The following is a 23,191-nucleotide window of genomic DNA, read 5'->3' as shown; positions in this document are numbered from 1 at the left end:
GAATATAGTTCTGGTATACATACATTTAAAAAATCATTTTTCCTTTTAATTTAGTAAACTTTTCATTTCTCCTATAAACTGGGCCCACTCCTATTCATCTTACAGGATTGCTGTTATGATATTTACATCTGCAAATAAGAGAAATTGAGACAAAAGAGTTCCAGTCTAATTAGTTTATTAGCAAAGGCTAACAATTTGACCTCCCCCCAAAATTGGTGTGAGAACAACTCATTTGGTACAAAGACCTCATTGTGAATTAACAGAGCATTTTTAGAGGTATAATGGAAGAACATTTAAAAAAGACATATAAATAATAAATGAGAAAAAATGATCACATTGGTTCACATTGGAATGTTACACAAATTTTCTTTGCCAGCATAAAAATTTACCTTGTGTAAGCATTCCTGCAAAGAACAGGGGACCTTTATAGGAATATAGAACATCAAAAGAATAGCAAAGCTTAAGGTGTGAGCATTCATAATCCTCTGTGACTATAATTAATAGTTGAGTGATTATGATTAATCATCTATAAGAAGGCTTTTAATAGGAATGAGGAAGCCAGATCATCAATTCATGGATTAATATTTCCCACTGTGAAAATCAATGAAGAGTGAGTGGTTTAGATATGAAACAATATTTATTGGGTTCCTTGTCTATGCTGGATACTGGGCTGGATGGAAAAATTTGTCCACAAGGAGTTTACAATCTATAAGGAATTTTTAGGGCGATAATCATTAACCTGAGGACACTTCCTATAACTCATTTAAACTTTTTGAAATCTTTCCTAAAATCACGACAGTGTGAATTATAAGCACAGGAGAGAGGAAATAATCAAACAAATAATCAAACAAACAAAAACCCTATCAGGCCCCACTATTGAGGCAGAGGAAGAAAAGCTTTGGTTCTCTGTTCAGAACATCACAGGGTTGTAGATTTAGAAGTAGATCTTCCTCCTCCACATTTTAGATTTGAAAATCACTCACCTAGTAGGTGACAAGAGATGTGAACCCAAGTCCATAAACTTCAAATCTTCAAATCCAGTAAGGACTCTGCTTTCCTTTTGCTGGTGTTCATGTCTCTCCCTTTTTTGAGTGGGACTGTTCACACTGGGCCACAGATAATCTCCCTTGGTCTCTCTCATCTTTTTCTTTCTGTGACTTCTCTCCCTTTCCCCACCCAACTCCAAAGGGGAGAAAGAATGAGGATGGCTCCAGGTTCTTTCCTGTGTGCCCAGGAGTTCACCCTATAGGCCTGCCCCGGCCTACATCTCTCGAGGAATGGCACAGATTTGGTAGGGGAGAGGAGAGACGGCCATACTTATTTGGAAGTCCAGGCTCAGCTGGGAATTTGGAGGAGGCTGGAACGTGAACTTCTGGAGCAGGCTGGTGAAGAAAAGGAAGAGTTCAGCCCGAGCCAGCTGTTCTCCCAGGCAGGCCCTCTTTCCTGAAAGGCAAGGAGATCAGAAAGAACTTGGCATAGGCTGGGGGTTGAGATTGGGGATCTCCAGGGCCTGAGCGTGAATCCTGGCATTGGGATTAACTTTAGGGCCAGTAACTAGCCTACAATCACAATGCTGACAATGGTCAAAGGAGGAATCTGGGCCCAAGCCTTCCTTGTTGCATTTCAAGCACCATGTTCATCTCACAGCCAACCTCAGAAATTTAACAGGTGAAACACTTCATGCTGTGGACAGAGCACCTGAGTTCAGATCCCCTGGGATGCTTCTCACTCAGATGGCACTGGACACATTACTTAACCAGGTAGGCTCAAATTTGCTCAACTGTGAAATGAAAGAGTGGATGATATGGCCCTCAAGCACCCTTCTAGTTCTGCGTCTAAGAACAGGCTTCTGTGCAGCCTTAGGAAAAGAATGGTTCCTGTTCTGAATTTAAGCCAGGTGTGTTCAGTGGAGACTGTTCAAATCCTATCCCTGACACTAAGAAGCTGTGTGAGCCTGGGCAAGAGACCCAACTCCTCTCAGTCTCAGCTTCCTCATGGGTAAAATGGGGATAAATCAGCACTTACTTTGCCGGGTAAAGATGTAAAGGACTTTGCCAACCTTAAAGACTATATAAATACTAGGTACTACTGTGACTACTTTTGTTCCTCCTCTTCCTCTTCCTTCTCCCTCCCTTCCTTTCCTTCCTCTTCCTTCTTCTGCTCTTTCTCTTACTACTATTATTGTTATTTTGTTAAATGCCAACAGTGATTATTGCTAGTATGTGCAGTCACATGACTGTGGATTTCTGGAAGTAGAGTCTGCAAATTTTCTTCATGTGAAAAAGTTGGTGTCCCCTGGCCTGAGGCCCTCTCCCTACTGTGTGTGCTTACCCACTGAGAAAGGCAGAAAAGACTCTCTTTTCTTAAATTGTCCATTTTCCAGAAAATGTTCCGGATTGAAGGTTTCTGGGGTAGCCCACTCCTTGGGGTCCCTGTGCAAGGCAGTCAAGTTGGTCATAATTGTAGCCCCCTGGAAACAAGAGAAAAGAACTGACTCCAAGGGACTTTGAGGAGGAAGAGACCTGATCCACCCTCTCATTTTACAGAAGAGAGAATTAAGAGCCAGAGGAGCATAGAACATTCTGATGCCATATGGTTTCAGTGGCCAAGCCTGTTGTAGAACTCCAAACTTCTCAGGGCAGGGACTCCCAGACTGTTTGGGATCACAGACACTTTGGAAGGCTGCCAATCCTATTACCTTTTGTTTTTCAGAATAACTTTTTTTTTTCAATGAATCAATTAGAATACATAGGATCACTAAGGAAATTAGTTATCTTGAAATACAACCATAACAATCTGAACAAAAAATCAAGCTCATGTACCCCAAGTTAAGAACAACAACGTTAACAGAGTCATAACTTCAGGACTGGAAGAGATTGTAGAGGCCATTGGGACCATCTTTTTCATTTTTATAGATGAGTAAACCAATACATGGAAAGGTAGACTCAAGTTCATCTAGCTAGTGGCATGAGGAAATAAACACAAACTGTCTTCTAAATTGCCTTTGGGGGCAAGTTTGATGCCATCAGCACCAGGTAATTTGTGTTCCAGCTGACCTCTTCCCCATCTGGGACCATATTATGAATCAGATTGTAAGCAAGCTTCCCAAATAACAATGTGCCTTAAATCAGTAAATTTCCTCAGAAGTTCTGTAAGAAATGATAGTTATAAATATCATATGCCATGAAAGACCTCTGGGACTAGTGATAAGAGATCCTATTCAAACTTTTTGATACAGGATGGATAAAATGTAGCATTAGAGATTTTAGGGCCAGAAGTCTCCTCATTTACAGATGAAGAAACTGAGACTGGCAGGTGAAGTGACTTGACGAGTTACACAGTAAGCATCTAAGGCTGAATTTCCTGACTCCAGTTCTTTATGCACTGGATTTTGATGGTTCAGAACCTCCAGCTTCCTTGTGCCTTAACTATACATACACTAGTGTGTGGTTAGATAACCTAGTTTACAAAGAGATGTTCTTGTGGAAGGAGCTCAGAGAGCTAGACAAAGATAGGGGCCAATGATAATAGGACATGGAAACATGTGGACACATAATCTCTTCAGGTTCATGAGGGAAAAAAGCCATTTACCTTGGGCACATGGTATCCTGCCACTGTGGTATCAACCACAGCCATCCTGGGTACATTGAAAGGAACAATATCTCCCATTCTTTGGACTTCATGAACAGCTGCATTAGTGTAGGGCATATTCTCCTTATCAGCCATGGTGGGCTGCCGAGATTGGCCAATCACCCTGTCAATCTCAGCTTGTATTTTGCCTGCAAAGAAGAGGGAAAGTTGTTTGAGACCCAAATATTATTTCCCATTTATAGAGTGCTTTAACATTTGCAAAACATTTGACAAATATTATCTTATTTGATCCTCACAAGTATTTCAGAAATATTGATATTATCCCTATCTTTTTAGATGAAACTAAAGTTTCTTGCTGAGATTCTCATATCTAGATAGATGTGAATTTAAGGCTTTCTTTTCATCTCATTCATTTTTCCCTGATTATATGGGAGAAACACAATCGTATGTATGGTTGGGTAAAAGTTTGACTTGACACTTCACTGAACTTGCCAATCCCTGTAACTTGGAGACTGGACTGATCAAAGAAGACGAATGTTTATGGGATTGGGAAGATATACATGAATGTGACATCATGGAAAGCCTTCTGGAGTTGGAAACAGAAGACCTGGAATTTCAGCTTTTCCACTCACTATTTGTGTCTCCATGAATAAGAATCTCTTGGGGTCTCATTTTCTCTATCTCTAAAATGATCAGGTCAGATTAGACTTTCTCCAAGGTCTTTAAATCACTTAGTCTCTCTCAGCCTTGGTTTTTACATATGTAAAATGAGGAGTTGGACTTTATGGTCTCTAAGATGAGTTACATTCACCAAATTTAAAGACTTTATGACATGCTGTAGATTGAATTAATAATGTGTCCTTCATTTAAGTATTTCCAATTTGAAATCTATGATGATTACTTAATAGGATTAATGCCTTTTAAAATGTTATTTTTTGTTATCACATACAGTTTTATTTTAAAAAGTAGTTATGGTGCACTATAATAAAAATAATAAAATGATATCTGGTATTTATATAACACTAAGGTTTACAAAATGTTTAACTTTATCAACTTCCTTTATCCTGGGAACAAGGATATGAGAAAAATTTTATTATTTCTATTTTAATATGAAGACAGAGAAGCTGGAAGAAGTTGTGTGATTTACTTAGAGTCACATAGTTGGGAAGTGTTTGAAACAGAATTTGAATTTATATCTTCCTGATGCCAAATTTTATACTCTCTTCTGCCCTAGGCTGCAACTACTATCATAGGGGACAATAATTTTTGATGTCAAAAGGGGGTCCATATAATATGAAAAATATGGCAATCCCTGCTTGATTTTAATGATAATTGAAGGAAGATGATGTATGTAATATATTTGACAAGTTTTCAGGCTTTCTGTAAATGCAAACTCTTCTGGTTAGAATTCTACAGCGGCGGTGCTAGCACTGTACCTTGGATCTCTGGATAAAGGGCCATGTACAGCAGTGCCCACCTTAGGGTGGTCGAAGTTGTCTCTGATCCAGCAAAGAACAGGTCCAGGGTGCAGTAGACTAAATTTTTTTCATTAAAAATAGAATGGATGTTATCCTTAAATTAAAAGGGCATGGATTAGTTGGTTAATTAAAATCATGGCTTTTATCAAGCATGAAGCGCTTTCAGGCTCATTGGTCAAGGTCAAGATGGAAGATTAAAGTCCCTGTTTCTAAGAATGAAAGCTTTTATTTTTTAAAATATTTTCCAATTATAATTAAATACAATTTACATATTTATACACACACATCTATATGGTTCATCTTGCTGTACAAGAAAAATCAGATCTAGAAAGAAAGAAAAAAAAAACTGAGAAGGAAAACAAAAATGCAAGCAAGGAATACCAAATTGTTTTGATGATAGATGCTTGATGTAGTTTTTAGTCTGGTAAAAATAGGTCACCATTCTTTGAAATTTTCATTAACTCCCTTGTTACTGTTGAACTTTTGTTCTTCTAGATGGATGTAGTTGCCATTTTTGGACTCTATAAAATGATATTTTTGATCATTTGATTAGCATGGCTCTGAATAAATACACTGTTAGCCAGAATTGCCATTTTAATAAAAATGGTTGACTTGACTTAAACACAATCAACTGAAGTTTCCTAAATTTTTATATCTAGTTTTATTTGTTTGAAAAATAGTATGTATTTTCTAACATGGCATGGTATTTCTAATATATGTTCATATATTGGCAAGTGACTGTGGATTGGTTTGATTTCTTCATTATAAAGCTTCCTGCTACAATCCTATATAGTATGATATGAAACCTTTATCTTCTCCCCTTACTCTCATTCCTATTTTCGTCACCTTTCTAAAAGCCCCTCATTGATCTATTAACCTGACCTTCTAATATCCTAACATACTAAAGGTCTCTCCCTTATCCTATTCCCCAGTTTTCTCATCTTTCTAGAACTTCATTTCTTTTCAGATGTGTATGTTATTTTATCTTTAATCCAGATGGGAGTAAGGTGTCAGAATTACCAACTCTCCATTCCTACCTGCTTCCTTTGTACTAGATCTTCCTTTCCTGTTCCATTTTTAGGAAATATTTATCCTTTTTAGCATTTTCCTACACAATTTTGTTCTTTTGAATCATTTCATAATATACAATTCAGCCTCATCCTTTCTTTCAAACTACCTTAGTAATGATAACAGTTTTAAGAATGCAATTACTATTAATAATAACTAACAATTACTAAATTGATGGTTATTATCCTTGATTATCAAAGAAAACCAAAATGACATCAGTATTTTAGAGCCAAGTTATAGTGTGTCCACCTGTGGCTGATAAGACCAGTATGAATTTGGAATGCTCTACTCTAGGTTGGGAAGAAATGGTCCCTATAGACATTTTTAGTGAATTTTCTAATTGTGCACATCTCCCATTTTTTGAGCTACTTCACTTCTGCTTTGCTCATTTAGTTTCTTCTCTGATGAAGGCACTCCATGCTAGGCAGTCCTGCACTAGTGTCTCCCATGTCATGCACTGTTAGGATTACAAGGTGAGAACTCAGGTTGTCTGGACAGTGACAAGGTGAGGGACCGGTAGTCTGCTCAATTATAATCCTTCTCTGGGAGGAGATCTGTAAAATCTTTTCCTCTGTGCGCAGGTTTCTTGGGAGCTCTGAATCTCCTCCAACTCTTGTCCTTCCTCAAATCAGACTGGTCTCCTTTCAGCCCGCCTGGCGTCAAAACTCTATCCTAGAGTGATTCTCTCAGACCCAATGCTGCCCTTCTTTTATCCTCCCAGAAAATAGGCATGTGAGAACTCAATGGGGCATAGGGAAATACTTCCATCAATGAACTTGCTCCTCTTAGAATTCCTAAGGTGTAAACTCCCTTTAAAGGCCCCAACCAAGGTCTGAGCCAGAGAACTCTCAAGTCAACCTGAGTTCTCACCTTGTAATTGTCCAGACAACCTGAGTTCTCACCTTGTAATCCTAACAATGCACCAATTCTAAAGTTTTTAAGAGACCTTTCAGAGTGTCTTTTTTTCCTTTTTCTAATCACCACATGAGTATTCTCTGTGTCATTTCTCCATAAAATAGAAATTTTGGCAAGCCTATGATTGGCATTTGAACAGTGTGACAAGCCCAATGGAGTTGTTCTGTCTGCAATATAGTATGAATTCTTGAAAAAGATTTTGAAAAAGGAGATCAAAATTTGGTATCTTATTCTGCCAAGTGATCTTCAGAATCTTTCTAAGACAATGCAAATGGAAGCTGTTCAGGTTTCTGGCAATGTACTAGTATATGGTCCAGATTTTACAAGCTTACAACAATGAGCTTAGCACAATGACTTTCCATCTGATAGTCAAACCTTTTCTGGCCCACATTTTGCTTCATAGCTGTAGCGAGCTGTTGTCTCCAGAAGCTGCCAGATCGCTCTCTGGGAAGAGATCTGCTGTGTCTACTCAAATCTTTCAGACAGATTCTTCTTCCTGTAGAGAACCGTTGTCTCCAGGCAGTGCTGTTAACTCTTGTCCAGAGAAGTGACTTCTCTTCCTGCAGAGAGCCCCATCAGGCCTGATGTAATGCAGAGACTTCTCCTTGAATCCTGACTCTGAATCTCCTCCAGCTCTTATCCTTCTCCAGGCAGACTGCTTTCCAGGCCCACTGTTGCCTCTTTTATCCTCCCAGAGAATGGGCGTGGGATAATGCAAGGGCTTCTGGGAAGAAACACTTCAGCCAATGAGCTTGCTCCTTCTATCAAGTCAACCTGAGTTCTCATCTTGTAATTGTCCAGACAACCTGAATTCTCACCTTGTCACTGTCCAGACAATCTGAGTTCTCACCTAGTAATCCTAACACATAGCCTCCCAAACAATGCTAAATATTAGGCCATACTTTGTTGCCTCTCATAGTATTCAATGAGTGCACTGTAATCTTCAGACAAAAAGATCACATTCCAACATACTTTCTATTTTAATTTTGGTTTGTAGTCTTTTCAAGTTATATTTTTCATCAGTTTCATAGATGGCTTTGATTCCATTTTCATTCTCATTGAAGATGGTTGTCATGATAGAAAACATCATGATAAAAAGCATGGGAGGAAACACAGTGGGAAAACTTGATACTATTGTCCATTATCCAAAATCTGGTCCAAGTATGCTTTCATTGACTTACAATACTGATAAACTTATCTGGGTAACCAAATTTTGACTTATTACCATAAGCATTCAGACTTACCGAATTAAAGGTTTTGATCAGATCTGGAAATACAAACAAACTTCTGTTCTGCTCCTGGAATTCCTCCTGGATTTGTTGGGCAGCACACACCCTATTAACTGTTCCTTGACCCCTTGTGAAATCACACTGGCTCTCAGGTAAGATGACCATTTTCCAGGAGAAGGATCAGCTTATGAAGAGGATTCTGACAAGAATCTTGCCCACATCCTCTGTGATTGAACAGGACTATTTATTCCTTTTACTTTTATAGAGATGATAAATAAAGGCATCCTTGAGGATAGCTTCCTATTGCCACATAAAGGAGGAGATTTCAGCCAGAATAATTATTAATATAAAATAATAATTATTTTGTCTCCCCTCAATCTCTTTCTCCCCATCAGTTGTTTTTCTAATAAGGTGTTTCAGATTCTCTTCTATTTTTTCTAGTTCTGTTATATTTCAATGTCTTCTAATATCATTAATGTTCACTGACTTAATATTTGTTTTCAAGGAATTATTTTTCCCTTAAGTTTTGTGTCTCCTTTTCTACTTTATTAACTTTCTTTTTTTGAATTTTTTGGATAATTTTTATTTTTTTTTCTAATTTTCCCCATTCTCTCATTTTATTTTTTGAATTCCTTTTTTGTTTTCTTCCAAGATTATGGGATTTTTTTTTTTGGCTTGTGACCATTTGATATTATCATTTGGGGGGTAGGATTGGCTTTAAAAAACATAATATATTTTGTTGAATACGAATCCAGATCTACTTTTACACAAAAATAGCTATAAATGGTTGGGTTCTTTTTCCTTTTCTTACTCTTATATCTTCCTTTCATTTTATTTTTAGCAGCCTAATATTATTATGATAAAGTTTTAATCTAGAATTTTGAATAATAGAACCCTAAGCTTCAAGTCCTCCATACAGTTGTTGTTGGTTTTTTTGTTTATTTGTTTGTTTGTTTGTTTGTTTTTGTTTTTGGAAATTTGCCCAGGAGCTCAACCTCAAGGACTCTTTTTTTTCTCCCCTTCTCTCTCAAGAATGTTCTTCTTCCTTGTAGTACTCTTACCGAGTATTCATATTCAACTATGTTCATTCCTTCTCACCCACAGCTAAGTTGATCACATCAAATCAGCATTCTTCTCTTATTCAGCTGTCTGCTGTTTTTTAGATGAAAGTTTGTGAGGTGAAAGTCCTGAGGTTAGGAGATAAGAGTTGCTGAAATAAACTTTCTTAAGTCTGTGAATGATGCAAAAGAAGAGGTAAGATTTCTTGAGGCTTTGTCTGCTTTTCTCAGGGTTTATAATTTGATGGCTCAGTAGAGTCAGCCTAGAGGTGACTCTACTTCACTCAGACCAAACATCAGCCCCTAGAATCTTCTCCTTCAAATATTTGATGGTGACAATTATTTTACCCCTTAATCCTTTATATTTGCTGCTTTATATTTATATTGTGGCTATTTTCTATCTTTTTTTATTGTGGAATAAATCTGTGGTATCTGGAAATTTCTACTTTACTCTACCATCTTTCCAGAATTCCTTATTCCTATTTGATCTATTTTCCATGTTAGTTGTTATTTTTTTCCCTATAAAGTATTTTACATTCTCCTTTATTTTCCATTCTTTTAATTTTGACTGATTCTTGATATCTCATAGAGTCATTAACATCCACTTGCCCACTTCTACTTTTTAAAAAATTATTTTCTTTTGTTAGCTTTTGTACCTCCTTTTCTATTTGGCCAATTCTACTTTTTAAGAAGTTTCCTTCAGTTAATTTTTGTGCTTCCTTTTCCAATCTGTTGACTCTCTTTTCATGATACCCTTACATGAGCTCTCCACTAGTAAGCGCTATCTCTCATATTCTTTACCTTCCAGGGTTGTCACTGAGTAAAGATATTTATGCTATGATAGAAATCTACAGTTTTGAAAATTTTAACACACTCCCCCCTCCCCAATTCTGCTCTTTTTGCTTTTAAATACACAACTACCCATTTCTGGAGATGTCTCTATTACCTTGGACAGCTCCTTCAAGTAAGCTTCAATGAAGTCCTGGGGCTCCTCTTCATTCAGGTTTTGCTTGTGTTGCTCAATCACATCTCCTACAAAAGACTTTAGCTTTGCGCTTTCTCTGAAGAGCTTCTGGTGAGGTCCTGGCAGGAATTTCATTATTGAAGGAATTATATTGAAGAGCTAAGTAATATAAAAAGGACAGGTAGGGTGGCTGAGTGTCATTTCCTGTTTGACTATGCTACCTCTTCATCTTCTTCTTAAATCAGACCCTGGTTTTTTGACAGATTTTAGGGTCATGAAATGTCTCCTCCTGAATCCACCCTTCCTATGTCTCATTTCATGCTGTCATTCTTTAAACACTCAAGCTGCTGTCCAACTATCTAAGCACCAGGCTCTTGGCCATATCCTGATGCATGAAAATAACTCACTCAAGATGTCACCAATCTAGGAAGTCTTCACAGCTGCAAAGAACAAGTGGAGAGATGCAGTCTAGAGAAATTACCATCACTTGAGCTAATCTTTCCCTGTTAGCCCCACAGAATTTCCTGCTTCTGAATTACATTTTGTTTCACTTAGGTAAATGAGAGCCAATGGTATTCACTTTTTTCCTTCATTTTCTGTCATAGTCCAAAACTTGAGGAATGATTTTGCTTAAATATGAACTGGTGACACATGAGTTACTGAACAATTAGAAAGAAGAGTAGATGTAATTCTGGGGTAACATTCAGGAAGACCTGAGTTAGAATGCTGCCTCAGACATTTATTAGCTGTGGGCAAGACATTAACTTACCTTAGCCTCAGTTATCTTATCCATTAAATGGGGACACTAATGGCAACTAACTCAAAGGGTTGTTGAAAGGAACTAAAGAAGTCAATCAACAAGCATTAAGCATTAATTATATGCCAAGACTGTAGAGAGTCCTGGGCATCCAAAAGAAGAGGAATAAATTCTAGTTCCTATTCTCCAGGTAGTTCACCTTGTAATGGGATAGACACTATAGAAATAACTAGGGACATATACGATGTATGCAGAGTTGTTGAAAAACATTCTGAGAGGAGAAGGCACTAACAGTTTGAGGGACAGGAAAAGCCAGCCTGCAGCAGGAGGTAAAACTGGAGCTCATTCTTGAAGAAAGTGAAGAACTAGAGGTCAGAAGGGAGAGCATTCCAAACAACAAGGACAATTAGTGCAAAGGCATTGAGGTAAGAACTAATATTTGTATTGCTGTTTACAAACCTTAAAGGTAAGCAGTTAAATTATGTCTCTCTGATTGTGTCTCTTCTCTCATTGTCTTCTTAAGTTTAGCTGTTTCTGTATCCTTTATCTCTGAACCTCCTTTCCTTCCTACTTCCCTCCACCTTCTCTATTTCTTTCTGTCTCTGTGTCTGTCTCTGTTTCTGTATTTATCTCATTTTTGCAGAAGTGAGGATAAAATTCCTGATTTCACTCAAACTTTGCTCAAAAGGCAACTTTACTGGTCTTCCTGACTACTAATATAATCTCTCCCCTCAAAAAACTTGCCCCATTATATTTATTTCTTTATTGCATATAAACATATTTGAGGGCATGTCGCCTCCTCCAACAGAATGCAAACTACCCTATGTCAGGGGCTGTTTCATTTTTATCCTTATATCTCCATAACCTAGCAGAGTACTTGGTACACATAAATAGTTAATAAATGTTTGTAAATTGATATCTTGGTAAAGATCTTAAGAAGACTCAAAACTATATAGAAATTTGTTTTTCATTATCTGGAGATCACAGTGTTCTGGAAAAGCATGGGTCCCCCAGGCATATTCTTTCATGTCACTGCTTATGAAAATCTTGTTTCCTTCCCCTCCCACTCTCAGGTCCTTTTACTGCTTAGAGGAAGTCAAATAGAAACTGATTCAACTCCTGCTAACCTCTCACAGTCATTCACATTTCTTTTCCTATGGAGGAAGTCCATGGACAGTTGAAATTGATTCAGCCATTCCCAGAAGGAGATTCCCTATTACCTGACATTCCCACCTAGCCAAAAGCTTCATGATATTTTCCACAGTCTTCAGCAACTCCCGAAATTGTGAATCATGATACTCAAAACGATGCCCAAAAGTTATGGAGCAGATGATGTTAGAAACAGCATTGTTGATCGCAAAGTGGGGATCAAAGGGCTGTCCTGTTGAGCAGAATAAAAAGGAAAAAGGTACTTTTCATTTCACCCTTGAGCTTTAAAGGAATCCAATGTAGTTCTTATTTGGCTTATGGTCTCATTTCCCCCTAGAGAACAATGTTGGGGACTTGAGGGAAAATATTTTGCCTGTCTCTACTCTAGGTTTGACCTTTCTTTCCCTGCTTCTCCCATCCACAAGTACAGATTCTCTTTAATGTTCATCTGGCCAAATGGAAAATCACAAGAAATTGAAAACATCTCTGCCTGACCAGTGCTCACCTTTTTCTTCCCTGATGGCCTCAATGAGATACATGGCTTCCATCCGTATCCGATCTTCCAGGGTCTTCTTTCCCAAACCAAAGTTCCTTAGAGTCATTAAGGCAAATCTTCTTTGCTGTTTCCACACTTGGCCATTAGACATGATTAAGCCTAAATAATTATATTAATAATAATTTATGTCACTATTTCAAAAGCTGTGTCATTTTACAAATGTGGTTATTTCCCCTACCAACAATGGAATTCAACTGAACAAGCACTTAGAAAACCAGAAAGATACTTTTATATACCAGACACTGTACTGGATATACAAAATAAGGAATAAGCAGTTCCTGTTCCCCCCAAAATGTACATACTTATTAGGAAAATTACACTTAAGTTTCCACTGTAAAGCACATAGAAATGCCTAGAAGTTATAAAGACAAAACAGACATATTATGGGTCAGAGATCTGAGGGTCTATAAGTAGACTATATATCTTGGAGTACATAAATAGAAGCTTCTTATTTCTTCACTCAGAGATGATTGGCTCCTGGATGATTTTCTGCTTTGGACAGATGTGGAGTAGAGCTACAACTCCTAATCTGAATGGCAAAATCCAATTGGAATGACACAAGTCATATCAAATGGCTCTTTTTGACTTCGCCAATGTTATAGGCCAAGCAGGGCAGTGATACCTTGCCCTATGGTTACTGGATATGTTACAAGGAGGCTCATTGTATCGTCTATGGTTGATATCATGTGGAACAAATAAGGGTCTTTATTTTGATGACAGTATGGTATTAAACAATTAACCCCATTTCTCTATACCTAAGAATGGAAGGTTATAGAAGGACATTGTTATAATCCATACTTAGGAAGTACCTTTTCTATGAAGAACTTGGGGACAAAGGCATAGAATGTTTGGAAGGTGTCAAGGGATAAAATTGTTATGAAATAAGTTGCTCTTTAATGATAAGGGAGAGATTAACTTTTTTTCTAACTATTTCGCTCACATAAGGGAAAAATGGGAAGGTAGAAATAAATATTTATTTAGCACCAACTATATGCTAGGTATTATGCTAAGCATTTTGCAAATATTTTCTCTTTGGAGCCTCACAACAACCCTTTGAAGCAGATTCTATTATTAACTCCATTTTACAATTGACTTTTCTAGGATTATAGAGGTAATAAGTGTCTGATGCTAGATTTGAATTAAAGACTTCTTGACCGAATGCTCTATCTACTGTATCATCTGACTGTGCACTTCTTCCTTTTTTATTAAATATTTTTATTTTCAACACATATGCATGGATAATTTTTCAACATTGTGCCTTGCAAAACCTTGTTTTAAATTTCTTCCCCCATGCCCTTCCCTAGATGTTAATCATTAAATATATGTTAAACATATTAAATATATGTTAAATCCAATATATGTATGCATATTTATACAATTATTTTGCTGCACTAGAAAAATCAGGTCAAAAAGGAAAAAAATGAGATAGAAAACAAGATGCAAACAACAACATAAAATCTGGGCAATCTATATTTTCCCCTAAGTTTTCATCCATTTCATTTAGATTATAAAATTTATTTGTATATAGTTAGGCACAATAACGCCTAATTGTTGTTTTAGTTTCCTCTTCATTGCTGAAAAGTTCTCCCTTTTCATTTTTTTTTATTTTTGATTCTAACAAATCATTTTCTTCTTTCTTTTTCTATTCAAATTAACTAAAGTTATTTTTTGCTTTTTTTTGTAAAATCCTTTCTTACTTTTGTCTACAAATTCAGTAGTTTTCTTACTTTTATTTTATTAATCTCCCTTTTTTATTTTCAGAATTATAAATATGGTATTTAATTGGGATCTTTAATTTGTTCCCTTTCTAGCTTTTTAGTTGCAAGCCCAATTCATTGTTCTTCTCTTTCTCTAGTTTATGCAAGTAGACATCTAGAGACATAAAACTTTCCCTAAGAACTGCTTTGACTGCATCCCATGAATTTTGGTATGTTATCTCATTATTGTCATTCTCTTCGATGAAATTATCAATTGTGTCTTGTTAGGATTACAAGGTGAGAACTCAGGTTGTCTAAACAATTCTCACCTTGTAATCCTAACAGTGTCTATGATTTGTTGTTTCACCCACTCATTCTTTAAGCTTAGATTATTTAGTTTCCAATTAATTTTTGGTATATTTAGTATATTTTGGTATGTTTTTTGGTATATTTTCCCCAAAAAATTGGCCTTTTGTTACATGTAATTTTTATTGCATCATGATCTTAAAAATGTATTTACTATTTCAGCCTTTCTGCATTTGATTCTGAGGTTTTTATTCCTTAATACATGATAAATTCTTATAGGTTCCATGTATTGCCAAGAAAAAAGTATATGTTTTTTTGTCTCTATTTATTTTTTCCAAACGTCTATCATATCTAACTTTTCTAGGATTCTATTTACCTCCTTAACTTCTTTCTTATTTATTTTGTAATTCATTTTTTCTAGTTCAAGGGGGCAAACTTGAGATCCTTCACTAGTATAGTTTTGCTAATTAATTCTTATTTTGGCTCTCTTCTCCTCTAGGGATTTGGATGCTATACCGCTTACTACATATATGCTTAGTATTAATATTTTTTCATTATCTATGGTACCTTTTAGTAGGATGTAGTTTCCTTCTTTATATCATTAATTAGATGTATTTTTGCTTTTGCTTGATCTCAGATCAGAATTGCTACCCCTGTCTTTTTTTTTTTTAACTTCATCTGAAGCATATTAGATTCTGTTCCAGCCTTTTATCTTTACTTTACCTTTTATACTGCTTTAAATATGTTTCTTGTGAATAACAAATTGTAGGATTCTGGCTTTTAATCCAGTCTGAAATCCACTTTCATTTTATGGGAGAATTCATCCCATTCATATTTATAGTTAAAAGTACTAAATCTGTATTTCCTGCCTTCTTGTTTTTTCCCAGTTGTCTTTCTTTTTCCTTTCTCCTTTTCCCTCCTCCCCAATATTTTGTTTCTGACCACGTCTTCCTTTAAACAGCTCTCCCCTTTTACTACCTCTTCCCCTTTCTCATCCCTTTCCCCATCTACTTTGGTTCTCCCTTTTACCTTTTCCTGCCTTTCCTTCCTACTTCCCTACAAGGTAAGGGAAGCTTCTCTGTGAAGCTAAGTGTATCTGATATTCTCTCTTTGAGCTAAATCTGATGAGAGTAAGATTCACACAATGCTTATATCCCTCTCTTCTTTCCTTCAGTTGTAATGTCTTTTTTTGCCTGTTTATAAAATATAATTTACCCCATTTTAAGTCTATTTTCCTCTTATTCCAGAAGAATTCCTTTTCCTCCTCTACTTTCTTTTTTATATTATCACAATAAAACCAAATCATTACAGTTTCTAAATATACCTATGACAGAGATACAGGTCTCAAAAGTTAAACATATCATTTTCCTTTCAACATTGAGCCTTACAAAACCTTGTTTTAAATTTCCCTTTCTTCCCCCATACCCTTCCCTAGATTTTAATCATTAAATATATGTTAAACATGTTAAATATATGTTAAATCCAATATATGTATACATATTTATACAATTATTTTGCTGCACTAGAAAAATCAGATCAAAAAGGAAAAAAAATAATATAAACTTTTTAACTTTTAAAAAGAAGTTTTTTTCTTTTACATTTTCATGCTTTTCTTGAGTTCTGCATTTGAAAATCAAATTTTCTATTCAACTTTGTTCTTTTTATCAGAAATAAGTGAAATTCGCCTGTTTTATTGAATGTCTATGTTCTTCTCTGACTGATAATGCCTAATTTTGCTGGATAATTGATTCTAGGCTGCTGTCCAATTCATTTGCCTTTCAGAATATCAGATTCCATGCCCTTTGATCCTTTAAAGTGGAAAATGTTAGGTCTTGGATAATCACGATTGTGACTCCTTGATATTTTAATTGTTTCCTTCTGGCTGCTTGCAGTTTTTCCCCTTGATTTGATAATTCCGACATTTAGCTACTTGGAGTTTTCATTTTACATGAAGCCAAGTTGTAGCTCACTGAAAGTCTCTCCTTTTGCCTCTGGTTCTAGGACCAATGATAATAAGTTAATACCTTTTTGCTAAAAGGACTTGAAGACAATAATCATACCTCCCTTCACCCCTTTCTGAGTCTTCTTGTCCTTAAGTTAAACACTCCAAACTTCTTGAACTGATTCTTCTACAGGATGAATTTGAATAGCTTCTCCATTATTCTCCCCCTCTCTTTTACTGCTATTATTCCTCTTCCTCTACTCTGATATATGAAGGAAGGAAATTTCAAAATCCTGCTTTTGTCATAATTCTAGCCACAAGACATATATAGTTTGAAATTCTTCAGGAATGATAAACAGGAGTCAAAATATCTTTCAAAGAATCCCAGACATGAAAAAATATTTATTATAATTCAAAGAACTCACCAGATGATGTAAAAAAATGAAGATGGATAGGAAATTTGGGTCGATCAATAAACACTTCCCCTTGGTTGACCAAGACCTCCTTGATCAGTGGCAATCCAGTTACTATTATAAAGCTTTGACTGCCCACATGAGTACAAAATATATTTCCATATTTCCTGACAAACTGAAAAAGAATCATTTTTAGTTGAATACTTGCATCACATTGCAGGTTATTTTTTGTAAGTATTGTTATTAAATGACATTCTTGCATGTGTGAAACTATTCCAGTGGAGTCTATTCAATTCAGTCTGATCCAGTTACACTCAAGTTCAGCTCATTCTAACAAACGTTGAATCATCCAACCATATCCCAAGTGCTGTGCTAGAAGCTGTGCAGATAGTCACAAATACCAAACAGTATCTTGCCTTGAGGAACTGGTATATGAAGAAAATGAACTATCTATCTATATGTATATATGTACATATATGTACACATATATATACATATATATGTATATCTATATATATATATATGTCAATAACAAATACACACAAAGAAAATTCTATGTGATTTGGAGGGACATTAGCAGCTAGAAGGATTTCAGGAAGGCTTTCTGTAGGAGATGGCCCACTTAAGCTGAGCTTTGATGGGAACAGTGAATTCCAAAAGTATCAGGAAAAGAGGGAATATATTCCAAGTTGTGAATTCATTGCTACATTCCAGGCAGCATGCTGGACTTGGAATATATGACAAAGAAAATTCAGAGTTTAATATGTGGGACAAACTTAGGTTAACAACTGAACCCTTAGTATGTTCATTGGAATGGGTAGAATGTAAACTCCCAGAAGGCAGAGACAGTTTCATTTTTGTTTTCTTAATCTCCTGCACCTAGGATAATATCTGATACATATCAGGCATTTATGAAATGCTTATTATTTGACTGATTAGATCCTTCCCCTATTGGCACCAATCAAAGCCCTTTCAAAACTCAAAAATTGTCTCTGAGAGAGATAAGGAAAAAATCAATCAATTCTGCTGCCAACATGATCATGAGTTTCTTTGAACTTAGCCAGATCAGATTCAGGTAACACTTAGAGGCTGTCACCCCCTTATTTGAAGATATTACAGCTTAATTGTGCCCCCAAAATATTTCTCTTCTGCTTCAAGGACTTTAGACAGTGAAGTATTTTAATTTGATAGCATATGATGAATATTTTCAGGAGGCAGGGATATTTAGAATTCAAAAAGTAAAAAAAAAAAAAGAATGAGGTGAGGGGTAGGATGTGATAAGGGCATAGAACCTGAAATCTAGTGAGATCTGAGTACAGATCCTACATTTGATTTGTTTCTGCTTATGTAGTATCTGTCTTGAAGGAGTTTGTTGAGGATAAAATGGGATAATTCACAAAATATTCTCCATAAATGTGTAAAAGTAATATCAATCTCATCCAGGAGGCAGCAGGATATACTATATAAAGACCAGGCATCAACATAGGAATCATAAAGGTTCAAGTAAGAGATCTCCACTGGGTTATACCTGGATCTGTTCTTGACCTTGGCTGTCTTAACATTTTATTAATGACTCTAATAAAGGCATAGATGGGGTGCCCATCTATTTTGCAGCCAACAGTATATTGGGAAGAATAGCTGGGTGATGGAGTTGACCAAAATAATGACCCCCAAAATGGGTGCAATACATTAAGGTGGAATTCAAAGGGATAAATGTAAAAAAGTGTGCCTTATTCATACTAAAAGTACAAAATCAATTTTAACAAGTACATTTTCTCTGAAAAATATCTGGATCTTAGCACCTTGGTTTTCTTTTCTTTAAATATCAATCCCTGAATTTCATAATAATTAGCTTCCTAAACAGTATCTTTTATGCATTTAAAACCATGATTTTGAGGGAATGTGCATGGGTTTCCCCAGATTGACTGCCAGAGGAGTGCAGGACACAGACAAAGGTGAAACAATCTTTATATAGGAGTTGAATAGCCTATATCTGACAATACTCAGCATTGTAATATGTCAGGTTATGAAAATTATTGTTAGTGTTTGGTGAAATTAATTGAAAAGTGTTGGCAGCATAATGTTTACACCCATTATTGACCAAGAAGTCAAGTGAACATCATAGACTGACGTGTCTTGTCCAAAGTTTGAAGATCAGAATTGTGGACTCCAGGTTATTAACTCTTCATAAATGTGTGTGTGTATGTGTGAGTGTGTGTGTGTGTATGTGTTATTGTTCTTGTTATTGTCACTGATGTTGTCCCTTTGTTAATTTGCTGAATCCTATGGGCTCTTCTCAGAAGAAAGTTTTGAAATGCATTGAATAAAAGTTATAGGATTATAAAGGAAATCATTATATTAAAGTACAGGGATTACAAAATATTTTAAGCTAAAATCCAATGGCCTCAAGTTAAGTATTCTGCTTCTGATATCGAAAGACACCTCAGAGGCTGCCTGTGTAATTTCTGCCAGTCCGTTTAATAATGAACATTTATTAAGTGCTTACTATATACCAGGTATTGTGCTAAACCCTTCAATAAAAAATAAAAGTGAAAGACAGTCTTTCAAGGCACTCACCTATCCCTTTATTTTAATAGTAATAATAAAAGCTGACATTTATCTAATGCTTTCTGGGTGCCCCTCAGTGTACAAATGACTTTAAGAATTATTATTTCTTTGGATTAGATTCACAGAAATTGAGTCAGAAGGGATCTCACCAAGCATCTAATCCTGACCCTACAAAAGGAAACTTTACAAGGACATACCCAACATGTGAAGAGTTTCTTCAGGTTCCACACGTCAGAAGGAAGCTCTGAACCTGGCCTTCTAAGCCCCAAACCAGACATACTTTCCATTGTAAGAGGCTGTTTCTCAGGTAGGACCAGAGCAGAAATGGACATCCAGACTTATTTTCTGTCTCCTCCAGCACATTACCCAGCACATGCCCCAGTTCCTGTGCACCCCCCTCATAGCCATCAGATTTTCCCCTCCCATCTCATTCTTTACCTTTTGGAGGGTGATTTGGGGGGTTTTGAAGTCCATCTGGAGGAAGTTGCCTAATATGGGCAGTGCTGGAGGGCCAGGGGGATAGTTTAGATGTTTCCTCCTGTTCTGTAGATAATGTGTCAGGATCAGGACGATGGCAAAAAGGAGAAGGAGGTTCTGTAAGGGGACTCCTTCCCAAAGAGAAGAAATCATGTTTCTTATAGAGAGCTGTATCTTTCCCAGCTCTGGCAGGCAGGCCAGAAAAGCCCAATTCCTCCTCCCTCTTATTCTTCCTGATACAGGGCCACTAGAAGTAGTGTTCTCAACTCAAGCTATGTTTGTCTCTGTGGAGCTGCTGCCAGGGCTAATTTTATTGGTCAGCCAGGAAGAATGCCAGCCTCTGCTCTGTGCCCTAGTCCTCTGCCCTCTGTCAGGGCCTGCCTCTGAGAACAAACACCATCCACTAAAAAGGAAGAGCTGGGAACCAAAGAGACAACCCGGCGAGAGAGACCTGGGGAAGTTCTCCCATTTCATTATGACTAACAATTTGATTTTCCTCTGTCCTTTTTCTAATCAAATTTACTAAAGGCTTATCTATCTTGTTTTTTCATAAAACCAACTCTTAATTTTTTTATTAATTCAATATTTTTTTTTACTTTCAATTTTATTATCTCCTCTTATTTTTAGAATTTCAAGTTTGATATTTCATTGGGGTGGTTAATTTGCTCTTTTTCTACCTTTTTTTAGTTTCAAGCCCAATTCATTGCTCTCTTTCTCTATTTTATGCAAGTAAGCATCTAGAGATATAAAATTTCCACTTATTACTACTTTGGCTGTGTCTCACAAATTTTGGTATGTTATCTCATTGTTGTCATTCTCTTGGATGAAATTATTAATTGTGTCTATGATTTGCTGTTTCACCCATTCATTCTTTAGGATGAGATTGTTTAGTTTCCAATTACTTTTCAGTCTACTTTCCCCTGGCTTTTTATTGAAGGTAAATTTTATTGCATCGTGATCTGAAAAAAATGCATTTAGGATTTCTGTCTTTCTGCATTTGATTTTGAGGTCTTTATGTCCTAATATATGGCCAATTTTTGTATAGGTTTCATGAACTGCTCAGAAGAAAGTATACTCCTTTCTCTCTCCATTCAATTTTCACCAAAGAGCTATCATACCTAACTTTTCTAGTATTCTATTTACTTCTTTAACTTCTTTATTACTTATTTTATGATTTGATTTATCTAGTCCTGAGAGAGCAAGATTGAGATCTCCTATTATGATAGTTTTGCTGTCTATTTCTTCTTGCAGCTCTCTTAAATTCTCCTTTAGGAATTTCCATGCTATACCACTTGGTGCATATATATTTAGTATTGATATTACTTCCTTATCCATGGTACTCTTTAGCAAGGTATAGTTTCCTTCCTTTATCTCTTTTAATTAGATGAGTTTTTGCTTTTGCTTGATCTGAAGTCAGGATGGCTACCCCTGATTTTTTTTTTTTTTACTTCATCTGAAGCATAATAGATTCTTCTACAGACTTTTACTTTTACTCTGTATGTATTACTCTGCTTTAAATGTGGTTCTTGTAAAAAACCTATTGTAGGATTCTGTTTTTTAATCCAGTCTGCTATCTGCTTTTGCTTTATGGGTGAGTTCACCCCATTCATATTTGCAGTTAAAACTACTAATTCTGTATTTCCTGCCATCTTATTATACCTAGATTATTGTTTTCTCTTTCCTTTTCCCCTTTCCATCCTCCCCAGTATTTAATTTATGAACTCTACTTGCCTCAAGTAGTGTTCCCCCTTTAGAATCTCTCCCCTTTTAGAGTCCCTCCCTCTTTCTTATACCTGTCCTCTACTATTTCTATTGTCCCTTCTATTTAGCCTATCCATTCCCTTTTCACCTTTCCCCTCTCAGTTTTCAATTAGGTAAGAGAAGTTTCTTTGTAAACCAAATATGTCTAACAATTTCATTTTGAGCCAAATCTGATGAGAGTAAGATTCACACAATTTTAATCACTTCCCTTCTTTCCCTCAAATGTAATAGTTTTCTTTTGCCTTTTTGTGAGATGTAGTTTCCTTCATTTTGACTCCAATTTCCCCTTTTTCTGGTACAATACCTTTTCCACCTCTAGTTCCTAGTTCTAGTTTTATAACAGTAAAATCAAATTATACATGCACTAGGTATAGCCATAACAGAAATACAGTTCTCAAAAGTTCTTTTTACCCTCTTATGCTTCTCTTGAGTTCTATATTTGGAGGTCAAATTTTGTTTAGCTCTGGTCTTTTCATCAGAAATAAATGGAATTCACCTGTTTGATTGAATGCCCATCTTCTTAATTTTATTTATCATTCATTCCATAATTTTCTTATTTTTAATTTTATTAATCTTGCCTATGATTTTCAGAATTTCTAAGTTGGTATTTAATTGGGGATTTAAAACGTGTTCTTTTTTTTTAGGTTTTTGAGTAGCATTCCCAAGTCATTGATCTCTCTTTTTTTCTATTTTATTCATATAGGAATTTAGAGAAAATTTCCATTAAGAACTGGGTTGGCATAAGTTTTGGTACATTATCTCATTATTTTCATTCTCTTTAAAGAGATTATATTCTCTTTCTAGGATTTACTATTTGACCCATTCTTTAGGATTAGATTGTTTGATTTTCAACTAGCTTTTAGTCTATTTCTTTAATACATGCACATTTTATTGCGTTTTGATGTGAAATTGATGCATTTATAGTTCCCCATTTTTGCATTTTATTGAAAGGTTTTTATGACCTAATACATGATCAGTTTTTGTGGACATTCCATGTACTGCTGAGGAAAAGATATATTTCTTTTTATCCATATTCAATTTTCTCCAGAAGTCTGTCATATCTATTTTTTTCTAAAATTCTATTCACCTGCTTTACTGATTTCATGTATATTTTATGCTTAGATTTATCCAATTCTGAGAGAGGGAGGTTGAATTTTCCCACTATAATAGGATTCTTTTTATTCCGTCCTGTAATTGACTTAACTTTTCATCTGAGAATTTGCATGCATGTATCTTTAATACTGAAATGACCTCATTATCTA

At 35.9% G+C, this 23,191-nt stretch overlaps 1 protein-coding gene across 1 annotated transcript; it reads right to left on the bottom strand.

Annotated features, from left to right (window-relative positions):
- Positions 1-1,068: 1,068 nt before the first annotated feature.
- LOC141541566 (cytochrome P450 2J4-like) lies at positions 1,069-20,435 on the bottom strand. Its single transcript, XM_074265795.1, has 9 exons — positions 20,130-20,435; positions 17,136-17,298; positions 12,715-12,864; positions 12,281-12,441; positions 10,286-10,462; positions 5,028-5,163; positions 3,592-3,779; positions 2,332-2,470; positions 1,069-1,443 (listed from the first exon to the last, which is right to left on the bottom strand). The coding sequence occupies exons 1-9, from the start codon at positions 20,319-20,321 to the stop codon at positions 1,262-1,264; spliced, it is 1,488 nt and encodes a 495-aa protein (XP_074121896.1). The 5' UTR covers positions 20,322-20,435; the 3' UTR covers positions 1,069-1,261.
- Positions 20,436-23,191: the final 2,756 nt, after the last annotated feature.

This window comes from Sminthopsis crassicaudata, chromosome 4 (genome assembly GCF_048593235.1).
Source record: "Sminthopsis crassicaudata isolate SCR6 chromosome 4, ASM4859323v1, whole genome shotgun sequence".
Lineage (NCBI taxonomy): Eukaryota > Metazoa > Chordata > Mammalia > Dasyuromorphia > Dasyuridae > Sminthopsis > Sminthopsis crassicaudata.
The sequence above is the reverse complement of the archived record's forward strand: the minus strand, read 5'-3'. Positions and strand labels throughout refer to the sequence as shown.